Here is a 12,961-nt window from a genome sequence, read left to right as displayed (position 1 = left end):
CCAAGGTACATGCCCTTGACCAGAATCGAACCCAGGGCCCCTCAGTCCTCAGGCTGACGCCCCATCCACTGAGCCAAACCGGCCAGGGCATATTTTAAAAGTATCATTTTGCTTCTTTTTATAAACAAATATCTGGGAAGAAAACGGCAATTTTTGTAACTTATAGGAAAGTAAGAAATCTTGAGGTCAAACTACAAAATAGCTATATTGGAACAAATTTTTATTTTCTAATTAAAAAATTATAATCAAATAGGTCTTCATGAATTAGCACCTTAGGAAGGCATCATCCAGATTTTAATTTCATGATCTCTCGTTTGTACAAAATAGCCCATTAATACTCTGCCTTCTAGGAACCTCTACAGGGCCTTGGGAAACTTTATGTTCAAAGATCTCCACATAACCCATGTAGAGTCTTCTTATTATAATATTACTAGAGGCCCGGTGCACAAAAATTTGTGCACTGGGGGGCGGTGTCCCTCAGACCAGCTGGTGCCCTCTTGCAATCAGGGACCCCTTGGGGGATAACCACCTGCTGGCTTATCCACGGGAGGCCCCGATGGGGGTGGGGTGGGCGGCGGCTCACGCTGTTCTACCCCGCCGTCTCAGGTCACACACGGGAGGCCCGACGGGCAGATCACGCTGTGCCGCCCCACCTGCAGTATGCAAATTTAACGGTCATCTTTGTTGGGTTAATTTGCATACTCTTCTGATTGGCTGATGGGTGTTGCGAAGGTACAGTCAATTAACATCTTTGTCTTTTATTAGTGTGGATTGTAATTACATGTTAGGAAGAATGTTTTATATCTGAAGATTACATTTGTAGTTGAACATATTTTTTGCTTTGTGAAGCTAAAGCCCTGCCTTCTGTTTTGTTTGTTTTTAAAATGTTTTTTGTTGATTTTTAGAGAGGAAGGAAAGGGAAAGCGAGATACATCGCTAAGTGAGAAACATCACATTGATCAGTTGCCTCCTGCACACCCCCTACTGGGGACCAAGTCTGCAAACCAGACATGTGCCCTGACTAGGAATCAAGCTAGCAACCTTTGGTGCATGGGACATGATCAGTCCACTGAGCAACACTGGGCTTGTTTGTTTTTAAAGTATGATCATATTAACTCATCTTTTCAAAGTTTATATCTTAACTCATGGCAAGTAAATGAAGAGATGTGAGAAAGTTTTCATTAGTTTAGAATTATTAAATACGGTGCCATCTTAAAGCAAGGGAAGGCTTGACATCACTAGGTCTCTTTAGCACCATTATGTTGTGGTGCTAACATATTGAATCTGGGATAGGGTAAATGGAAGTGCTGTTGCCAAGACCGGTTTGGCTCAGTGGATAGAGCATTGGCCTGCGGACTGAAAGGTCCCAGGTTCGATTCCGGTCAAGGGCATATACCTTGGTTGCAGGCACATCCCCAGTGGGAGATGTGCAGTAGGCAGCTGATCGATGTTTCTCTCTCATCAATGTTTCTAACTCTCTATCTCTCTCCCTTCCTCTCTGTAAAAAATCAATAAAATATATTTAAAAAAAAATGGAAGTGCTGTTAATAAAATAATATTCTGTTTACTTTGAGAGTATAAGGTTAGGAATATTTTCTTTGCCATGTTTGTTTTTAATTTGTTTGTTAGACATCCAAATTAAATCATGTAATACACTAGAGGCCCAGTGCACAAAATTCATGCACGGGGGAGGTGATGGTAATCCCTCAGCTTGGCCTGCACCCTCTTGTAATCCGGGACCGCTGGCTTCTAACTGCTGGCCTACCTGCCTGCCTGATCGCCCCTAACCATTTGCCTGCCTGCCTAATTGCCCCTAACCACTCACCTGCCTGCCTGATCGCCCCTAACTGCTTGCCTGCCTGCCTGATCACAATTGATCACCTGTCTTCCTGATCACCCCTAACTACCTCTGCCTTGGCCCCTGCCCCCGCAGCTTCATCCAGAAGGATGTCTGGAATGACATCTGGAAGGTCGTTTGGCTCTCTGGTGTAATTAGCATATTGCACTTTTATTATTATAGATGACCCAGGGACAACATGAGAGTGTCCCAGGCAAAAGGAGCAGTGAGAGTTAAAGCATAGCTCCGTGACTGCATGGGATTAAACATGCATGAGTGTTGGGGGCTAGGGACTTGGGTGCAGAAGAATATAGGGGAATTGGGGACCTGAGGAAGAGAAAACTAGAATTTGGGTAGTGAGAACCATTAGAGGGCTTTAAAAAAAATGGTTTGGTGCCTTAAAGGAAGTGGGGAGTGGGAATGGAGACTAGGAGACCAGTGTAGGAACTATTGTGATAATTTGAGTTATTCATGGATAGATGTGGGGTACATGAGAGGAGTCCTCTTCTAGGATGATTTCCAGGCTAGGAACTCAGTTGTTAGGATGGATGGTACTGTTCTCCTACTCTTCACGGAGATAAGCAGAGGAATAAGTTTATTGAGAAAGATTTTAGTGTTACTTTTTGGTGTGTAGAAAAATGGCAGGAGGCTCATAGTAAAATCTGAGGTTACAGCCTGAAAGCCATGTACCTGAGGTCACACAGGTAAGAAAGGGGTGATGTTAGGAAGGGGTGATGTGAGGACTTTAGTCCATCATTCTGACTCCAGAAACTGCATTTTCACTCATCCCATTATATAGCCTTCTGAGAGATTTAACATCAAGCTAAAAGTGGTAATTTGGACACTGTGAAAAGAATATACTTGGTGATTATATATTAAATTATGAAGTATATTAAATACTAAGAAGATATGTTGTTTAGGTTAGTTAGATTGAAAAAAATTAGAGTGTTATTATTTCAGACAGAAAACAGATACAGTCCATTCAAGAGGTTAGATATTAACATTTGAACCTAAATACAAACTTTTCAGTGGTCTATCACTTTTTAAAAAACACAGATTTTTTAAATTGATTTTGGAGAGAGGGAGAGAGAGAGAAACATTGATGGATTGCCTCCCACTGGGGACTGAACCCGCAACCTAGGCATGTGCCTTGACAGGGAATTGGACCAACAACCTTTTGGTGCATGGGACAATGCTCAACCAACTGAGCTACACCAGCCAGGGCTCTTTACCATTTTTTAACTATTATGTAATTAATGTACAAGTAAGTGAAAAGGTTTAAAATATAACTCGAGTCTACTACTCACAGTTAACCACTGTTAACATTTTTGTTTACATTTCCTAGTCCTTTTTCTTGGCAAAAATCATTATACATACAAAAATGTAAATGCAACAGTGCTTTATAACATACATTTTTCACTTGAAATGTAATAAATACAATAGAAATAATTTAAATTATAAGACTCCTGTGTTTCTTTTTATGGATCATCTTCACTCTGTTAAACCAACTTCTAATCTAGGTTCTTGCTATCTTTTGTCTATAACAGTGGTTCTCAACCTGTGGATTCCAACTCCTTGGGGGGTCAAACGACCCTTTTACAGGGGTATCCTAAGACCATCAGAAAACACATATATAATTACATATTGTTTTTGTGATTAATCACTATGCTTTAATTATGTTCAATTTGTAACAATGAAAATACATCCTGCATATCAGATATTTACGTTACAATTCATAACAGTAGCAAAATTACAGTTATGAAGTAGCAACGAAAATAATTTTATGCTTGGGGGTCACCACAACATGAGGAACTGTATTAAAGGGTCGCGGCATTAGGAAGGTTGAGAACCACTGGTCTATAATCTTAAAACATTTTGTTTTGTTTGCAGTGTGTAAATGTGATTTTTAAGATAATAGGATTTAATCCATTCTAAACAAAAATATTTGAAAATAATAAAGTAGATTTTACTTTTTCTCATTAAGGTTTTTGTTTTTCATTAAGGTTTTAATAGAAAAGGATTGGATCTCCTTTGGACATAAATTTTCAGAGAGGTGAGTCACTGTTATATATTTACATAATTTTCAAAATTAGAAAAAATAATTTAGAGTGCCAAAATGTTTGTTTTTAATCAGCTTGTATGTCCAGTGGGAGGTGAGAGTGTGATTTTTTTTTTGTATAAAGACTAATTTTTTTTGGTTATTTATTTCAATTCTCATATCTGTTAATTTTCAGGCAATTTATTAACCTTCCTATTTGTCTGGATTGTAGTAGATAGAAGGCAATAGATCCTTTAAAATTGTGGTTGAAAAACTTAGATATAAATTGTTTCAATAAAAACATTGCAGTTTTTTCTGCAATGGCACAATGTTTTAGGATTTTTAAAAATGTGTATTTAAATTTAACAACACCTGAACAATTGATTTCTTTCAGAGGCATTTTTAAAAGCTTGTACTTCTCTGGGGGGTGGTTAGGTGTGGCCATTTGGACGGAGACCCAAAGGAAGTTTCACCAGTGTTTACTCAGTTCTTGGAATGTGTGTGGCATTTGACTGAACAGTTTCCACAAGACTTTGAATTCAATGAAGCGTTTCTTCTTCAGATTCATGAACATATTCATTCATGCCAATTTGGAAACTTCCTTGGAAATTGTCAGAAGGAAAGAGAAGAACTCAAGTAAGACTGTTTGATTAAATGGGCTCCTTTTTTTCTTCTTAGCTGAGGACTAACATAAATTATAGTTGAATAAAATACATTATGAAATAGAACTGAATTTTTTGTAAAGATTTTATTGTCTATACTTCTGAAGCCAAGTATGCTCTGAATATCTCTCACATCCTCTGGTTAATAGTAGAAATACATTTTTTAAATGTGTTTTAAAGTATAGCATATATACAGAAAAGTACATGTATTGTAGGTGTGAAGCTCAATAAATGTTAAAGTTCTCCACCTGTGTAACCAGCACTCAGAATAAGAAATATTTCCAACACCCTCGAAACACCCCTTATGCTCCTTTCCAATCTGAATACACACACACATACATATACATACACACACACACACACACACATATTTTAAAATCTTTACATTTCATTTCCCAGAAAGTATTGGTCACAATGTTTTAAAGTGTGGTAAAAGATTGTACAACTCTTGGGTAATTTAAGGTAACATGAAGCCTTATAGCTCTCCTCACATTTCTAAATAGACAGTTCTTTGGGAAAATAAGTGTTCCTATGTTGGCTTCCAGTGTGTCTATCCTGATTGGGTCTTACACCTGTTCTTCCCTAACTGGTCTTTGGGATTAGAGGCTTCTGGCTAAAAGTGTGTGTGTGTATTAGGTTGGGCTTCTAAGATTAGATTTTTTATAGTAGTCAGTCAAGAGCAGTTATAGATTTTTTAAGATCTGAGTGACATATTAGAGAGGCTAAATCTGGTGGTAGTTTGAAGACAACCACATACTATAACTCCCAACAGAATTGAAGGCAGAATTGAGAGCAAGTGGAACATTCTAAAGATGTGTAAAGGGAATAATAAGTGAAATAGAGTATGACAGAGATGAACAAATCAGAGACCATTAGAACTTTACCTCTGTGCTATAGTATCTTACAGTGGTTTTTTCATAATTAGGAGAGGTGACTTGAAGCACAGAGCTATTTTAGGAAAAACTATTGTCAATTATGAATATGGATGAACAAATCCTTGTAAATAGGAGGGTGGTAATAAAAGTACATTTTTTTTAGTATTTCTTTAAGAACATATCTATTACTTATCTTAGGGGTTATGGAAAAATGAGCAGATTCTCCACTGTTTCCTCTGTATCACTGGTTTATGTTTCTTTGTTAAATATACTATCTAAAATAATCTATGCTTTTTTCACCTACTTCACCTACTTACTCTTAGGTTTGCAGTATAATTGGCATTTTAAAATTCTTGAATACTGTCCTGATTTTCCCTAATTTCCTTGTTTTGTACCCACTCACACTTAAATTTGTCCCTGCCCTGTAATACATGCCATTACAGCCCAGATATGGGGCTAGGAGAATGAGGCTAAACAGAAATACATTAGCATTTTATTCTATACTAGAGGCCCGGTGCACAAAATTTGTGCATGGGTAGGGTCCCTAGGCCTGGCTGGTGATCAGGGCCAATCAGGGCCTTCCCCCGGCTGACAGCTGCTGGCCAGGGTTTTCCTTCGTTCTGCTCTGCCCCCTGGTGGTCAGTGCATGTCATAGCAAGCAGTGGTGCTTGGTTGGTTGAACTCCCGAGGGGATAATTTGCATATTAGCCTTTTATTATATAGTATACAGTTGACCCTTAAACAATTTGGTGGTTAGGGGCACTGACCCCTGTACAGTTGAAAATCTGCATGTAATTTTTTAAGTTGATCTTCTGCATCCATGGATTTGAAAGTACTGTTTTTGATCATGATCGGTTGAATCTGTGGATGTGAAACCCAGGGATATGCAGGGCCAATTCTTTCTTTATCGAAAAAAAAAAACCACCTATGTATAAGTGAATTTGTGCAGTTCAAACCTGTGTCATTCAAGGGTCAGCTGTATGTGTGTGACGATTTGAAGTAGGTATAACATAGACCAGACGAAGATTATGAAATTGTGTGAATTAAGAGAGGAATCTCTTAAAGTATGTGGTTTGAGAGAAAACAATATACCTGTGTTGTGTTTGATAAACATGGTTTTATTAAATGACTATAAGTAGAAAAGGAGAGGAGAATACAGAATTCAGACAAGATAACGTTAAACTATGAATAGAAGGAAAAACTAAAACTTATCTACTTGTGAAAAAAATTGTCTGCTTTATAAAACTGAGTATTGGCATCTGTGAGAAAGGTCTTTACATTTTTCCCATTATATAAGGTTAAAAGAGAAGACTTACTCCCTGTGGCCATTTCTTCTGGATGACCAAAAGAAGTACTTAAATCCACTGTACAGTTCCAATTCTCAGAAATTTGCTGTTTTGGAGCCAAATACAGCATCTTTCAATTTTAAGTAAGTTGGCATCTTTAAATATTTATGTTCTTATTTTTTTTAAATACATTTATTTATTGAAATTTTTTCCTTTTTGGTCATAAAGGTTTTGGAGAAACATGTACCACCAATTTGATCGAACATTGCATCCCAGGGAGTCAGTGTGTAACATAATTATGAATATGAATGAGCAAAATAAACAATTAGAGAAAGACATTCAAGACTTAGAATCTGTAAGTATTTTGAATTATCTAATGTCATATATTTGGAGTATTAGTATTATTGTGTTCTTAAATTAGTGTAAATTAGTACGTATAGAAACCTTGCAAGTACACATGGTTGCTTCAAAGTTAGATCTCTATTTTGAATAGGTTAGTTTGAATCACTTTTCCTGAATTTTAAGATATATTGAAATATCCGAAGTATATAGAGAAGTAGAAATATAAAATAATAAATATCAGGGTATGTACCACCTAACTTTGTGAGATTGTAACATTTGTCATATTTGTTTCAGATCTTTCATGCTTTTGTTTTAAGAAATGAAACATGATATATTTGAAGACCCTTATACTCCTTTTCATGCTCCCCCTGTGTACTTTCACTTAACTTGGTGTTAATTATTCCTGTGAACATGTGTATACTTCTATGTATGTTTATATCCACAACTTACACTGTTTTGGTGATTTTAAATACTATTTTTATCATATATTAAAAAATAAAAAAGAATATAGATTTTGTATGCAGTGTAAAGGGCAACAAACAACATGAAGGCCCCTGTACCTTTCCCTCAGCTAAGAAGTTGCATGTTTGAAAAATATATAGAGATTGACATACTGTCGTGCTTCATTTTGCTCAACATTGTTTTGAAATTTATTCATGTTGATATGTGTAGCTTTAATGCATTTCTTTTGTTAATGATTACTGTGTAATATTCTCTTGTATGAGTAGCTCACAGTTTATCCTTTCAGCTGCTGAACATTTAAATTGTTTTTAGTTTTGGATTTCCATAACAATTAAAGTTGAATGATTTTCATATGTTGGCTGGCCATTTGGGTTTCCCTTTTCTGTGAATGACCTATCTTTTGGCCTATCTGCCCTTTTCTTATTGATTTGTAAGAGTTTTTTATATATCAGACACTGATTCTTTTTTAGTTAGATATATCACAAATGGCTTGTCCTTTCCATTTTATTTACAGTATATTTTGTATAGATGCTTTGAATTTTAATGTAGTCAAGTTTATCAATCTTTATGTTTTATGCTTTTTTTTTGGTACCTTGTTTAAGAAATTTCACCCTAGCTGGTTTGGCTAAGTGGATAGAGCATTGGCCTGTGGACTGAAGAGTCCCAGGTTCAATTCTGGTCAAGGGCACATGCCCAGGTTGTAGGCTCAATCCCCAGGATGAGGCGTGCAGGAGGCAGCTGATCAATGATTCTCTCTCATCATTGATGTTTCTATCTCCCTTTCTCTCTGAAATCAATAAAAATATATTAAAAATAAAAAATGTGAAAAACATTAAAAAAGAAATTTCTCTCCACCCTAAGACTTTTCTATAATCTTTTCTTTGCCATCTTACCTAATAATAGACAAACATGTAAATTGACCATCCCTCTGCTACGCTCACCAGCCAATCTGGAGAGTATGCAAATTAACCCAGCAAAGATGGCGGTTAGTTTGCATACATAGGTGTGAAGCGGCGGAGCAAAGGCTGAAGGCTCCTGCTGGAGCAGCGAAGGCCTGCGTCCTGGGTGCCGGAGGAAAATCAGTGCCGGCAGCCGGGGAAGGGAAAGCCTATTGCACGAATCTCTTAGTGCAACGGGCCTCTAGTCATATATAATCAAAAAGAATTAGTAAGTATATATTTTAAAAACCCTAGACAGTTGTTATAACTTGGTCTTGTCTGTCTCTCAGGCAGGGGTGTTCCTTAGTCATCCAAGTAATGACTGCTTGAGTAAACTGGAGGACAATGTGTTAAAAGAGGCAGGCACAAGATATAGGTAATTCCGAAAGATTAGTTTGCAGATTAATCCAGTGATTTGGAGAGTGCCATACTCTGCCAAAGATTACTTTAAAAATCTTCTGTTCAGTTTTTTAAAAATATTCTGTGTTTTTAAAGCCTGTTGTGCTCATCTCACAAACTATTGTAGAAAAACCATGTAGGTTTTATGCAATAAAATCTTTAGCTAAATAAGTGTGTATTTGTTGTATTATTTAGTTGTGATCTCAGGGTGAATGTCTCATATACATTTCTCATATACAGTTGTTTAAATATGTACTATGTGCAATTAGTAATTTTTTTCAAATTTGTATTTGTTCTAGAAAATTAATAAACGCAAAAATGAGCAAATAGATGGAGTTCTCACCAAGGAATTGTTACATCCAGTTCATCCTGAGTCACCTATCATCAAAAGCTCCCTATGTTTTAAGGAGCAGACTCTGTTACCTGTGAATGATACTCTTCGAACTATAGAGGGCAGCAACCCAGCGGATAATCGTTACAGTGAATACGCCGAGGAGTTTTCCAAATCTGAAGCTGCTGTGGTCAGCTTAGAGTATGGGGTGGCAAGAATGACTTGTTAGACTCCTAAAGTATTTTCTGGACTGACTGTAATGCAAGAATTGGATCATTGTAAGGATGATCTGTGTGCATGATGAAAAGGAATTTGTCTAATAAAGATCTTAGAGTTTAATAGTAGGTTAATCATTTAAGGAAGGAAAATAACTGCTCTTGTGAGAGGAGTTAGTGTAACTGCATTTCTAGTAAGGAATGACTTTCAGTTCTTTAAGAAACAAGTGATACTGACATTTATTCAAAACACAATTTGCATTGTATACTAGCAAATTGACATTTCTGTATGATTTATATGATAATTAGAGTCAAACATAAGTAGCTTTACCTTACTATAATTTAATTACCAGTAAACAGAACTTGACAAGGCAGTCCCTTAATAAATGACATGGCATGTTCTTTCAATTATGCAACCATGTAACTGAATTTTTACATATTTTACCTATAGTGATGTTTAATGTTGTGCCATGAAAAATATTTCTAAGAAAGCCTTAAAATCTCAGTTTATTCTTTACTCTTAGGTTTTATAGCCGAGAGCAGAATTTTGTGTTTGGTTTTCTTTTTGCCAGCTTTGTTTTATCTGTGAAGTCTGTACTCATTACTGCAGGCCTTGCATGCTACACTACTCCTATATAGAAAGTTGCACAGGCACACTGTTAAGTTCATGTGTAGCTTATCCCGCTTCCATAGTCAAAATGAAACCACAGTTTTTATTCTATTTACAATTTGCTTAGTACTACATTTGATGCCTTATTATTTACAACATAGGTTATTGATTTTTTAAAATATGTTTTAAGCACATTTGACCATCTTTCATATATGGGTTACTGCATTCTATTGATTCTTATTTTGTGGTTGGCTTTATTCTTTTGATAACTGTATTTTTAAAAATACAAAGTTCTAAAGCTGTTTTTAGAGCAATGAATAATACGTACATATTTTAAAGTTGTTTTATCTCTCAATGAGTTATTGCTCTTCCTAGAATATTTTACTTTCAGTTTACCTAAACATTTTGGGATAAAAATCAAAAGGGGAATACAGATAGTTATATTTTGCTTGGTTATATAAATCTTAAAGCAGTCATTTCTATATGGAATACTATTTTCTGTTAATATATAAGTAAAAAGAGGAAAATGAAAGGTAGCCTAATACAAAGTTAATATTTAACAAAAACAACTTAACTGCTGGGAAGAGTTTCATTTTGCCATGTTTTGAAAAAAAAGCACTGGTAGTTGATGGTTAGGCAACCCACATTCACACAGGGCCTGGATGCCTGAGGTAGGACTGCTGGAGCCAGCTGGCTTCAGAATAGAAAATATAAGTAACATGGTGGCACGAACTATAATTCAAGGGTATAAAGAAATCTGCAAAGGGCCCTTCATGCTTCTCTTTATTATACCTATATCTATTATTAGTTTTGAGCATAAATATCTTTTTCAAGTGGAACAAAAGCTTTATTGTATGAGAACTTATCAAATCCCATTTATTTTTCCAATGCTTTTCTGTAACAAATTATGTAATTAAAATACCCCTTTATAAGCAGTAACAGAAATACACTGTATATAAAATATAATTTGTGATATTTAAGCACTGGGACAGGAAACTTAATCTTTGTGACCACAAAGGGAAAGCTTTTGTGCCTTGTTATTTGGTTCCAATACTGATTGTGGTTTTAGAATCTTCCATAGAAGACATTCTATAGTCAGCTCTTTGGTTTATTATCTTACAGTCTTCAACTTGAGGCAGATATATGTATGTTTATGTGTTCTCACATGGACTGAAAAATCAGTTAACATTCTATATAGGGTATATATTGGCAAAAGGCAGATTGTGTATGTCTTATAAAGTTGGATTTATGTTCAATGTGTTTGGGAATGTATAGCATGTAAATTATTTCATATATTATTTAAAGGTAATTAAATGTTCAGGTTTTACTTTAAATGTTTTGCTTTTGGGGAAAAAAAATGGGATCAAGTTGTAGTTGTTTGTTTTCCCTCTCCTCGGCAAATGGATCTGCACCTTACACTAATCATAACAGTATCAGGTTTGAGCACTTCATTTTCCAAAAGACAGATGTTGACAGTGGGCTAAAAGTTCCAGCAAATATAGCTGGTAACGTCATTAAATTTTCCTTTTGTGGTCTTGTCACTTCCTGTTGTTATAATCAGGATTTTATCTTGCCCTTACCAACTTGTTGATGGAAGGCAGTGTCCAATGAGTATGCACATTCAAACTGAAACGTCTCTTCAAAGGCAGATCTGGATGTAAACATGAGGAAGAAAATGATTGGCAGAGAAGAATATTCATTTTATTTGTGGGTGTTATGAACAGGGTTAGCTAGGCTAGAAATAGCTCAGGGAGTCTTGACTAAATCAAGATGAAAGGAACTTTCCTTCCTATCCTCCAAATTCTCTTTATTTGGTGGGATAGCAGGACAGTGCAGTAGTATCGGGATACTAAAAATAAAAAAATCAGGTTTTACAGCACATATTTAGAGTTGTTTTCAGTTACCAGCAAAATTGAGAGAAAAGTCCAGATATTTCCCATATACCCCTGACCCCACACATTCATTGCTTTCTCTATTATCAGCATCTCCCACCAGAGTGGTACATTTGTTACAATTGATAAGCCTACATTGATGCATCATAATCACCCAAAGTCCATAGTTCAGAGTTTTAGCATATATTCTGTGGGTTTGAACAAAATGTATAATGACTTTTATAGTACCATACAGAGTATTTTCACTTCCCTAAAAAACCTTTATGCTCTGCCTATTCATTCCTCCTCTTCTTCCCCTCAACTCCTAGGAACCACTAACCTTTTTACTGTCTCCATAATTTTAGCAGAATGCCATATAGTTGGAATCATTTAGTATGTAGTCTTTTAGATTGGCTTCTCTCACTTAGTAATATGCATTTAAAGTTCCTTCATGTTTTTATCATGACTTGATGACTTTGTTTCTTTCTTTCTTAGCACTGAATAATCTTCATTGTCTATATCTACCAGAGTTTATTTGTCTATTCATCCACTGAAGGCCATCTTGGTTGCTTTCAAGTTTTAGCAATTATTAATAAAGTTTCTATAAATATCCATCTGCAGGTTTTTGTTTGGACAAAAGTTTTCAACCCCTTTGGGTAAATATTAAGGAGCATGATTGCTGGATTATATGGGAATAGTATGTTCAATTTTGAAAGAATTTGCCGAATTTTCTTCCAAAGTGGCTGCACCATTTGCATTACCATTAGCAACGAATAGAGTTCCTGTTGCTCCACATCCTCACCAGTGTTTGGGGTTGTCAGTGTTCTGGATTTTGGCCAGTCTAATAGGTGTATAACTAGCCTGGCCTTTTTTGACTTTTGTTTTTTCAGGTCTACTTTAAAATACTGAAAAACTTCCAGTTAACATTCTTAAGTTGGATGAAATACTGATCATCTGCAAAACTATATAGAGCTATTGAAGACTCATCAGTGACATTGATTCATTTTCATTAGCCAAGTTGTAGCTATTTTGTTGGCTTTTCCATGTAGTAACCCAATTGGCATTACCATGTCTCAATTGATTAAAATAAAATGT

The 12,961-nt window shown here is 35.8% G+C and overlaps 1 protein-coding gene across 1 annotated transcript in view; it reads left to right on the top strand.

Moving 5' to 3' along the window:
• The window catches only part of MTMR6 (myotubularin related protein 6), a 32,612-nt gene extending 20,132 nt beyond the window's left edge, over nucleotides 1-12,480 (top strand). The window contains exons 9-13 of the mRNA XM_015564374.1: nucleotides 3,841-3,890; nucleotides 4,311-4,511; nucleotides 6,710-6,841; nucleotides 6,927-7,053; nucleotides 9,139-12,480. Of these exons, the coding sequence (XP_015419860.1) occupies nucleotides 3,841-3,890; nucleotides 4,311-4,511; nucleotides 6,710-6,841; nucleotides 6,927-7,053; nucleotides 9,139-9,399 (771 nt within the window). The 3' untranslated portion in view covers nucleotides 9,400-12,480. The remainder of the gene's footprint in view (nucleotides 1-3,840; nucleotides 3,891-4,310; nucleotides 4,512-6,709; nucleotides 6,842-6,926; nucleotides 7,054-9,138) is intronic.
• The last annotated feature ends 481 nt before the right edge of the window (nucleotides 12,481-12,961 follow it).

Source organism: Myotis davidii, unplaced genomic scaffold, assembly GCF_000327345.1.
Source record: "Myotis davidii unplaced genomic scaffold, ASM32734v1 scaffold1031, whole genome shotgun sequence".
Lineage (NCBI taxonomy): Eukaryota > Metazoa > Chordata > Mammalia > Chiroptera > Vespertilionidae > Myotis > Myotis davidii.
This window is presented reverse-complemented; position numbering and strand designations above follow the sequence as displayed.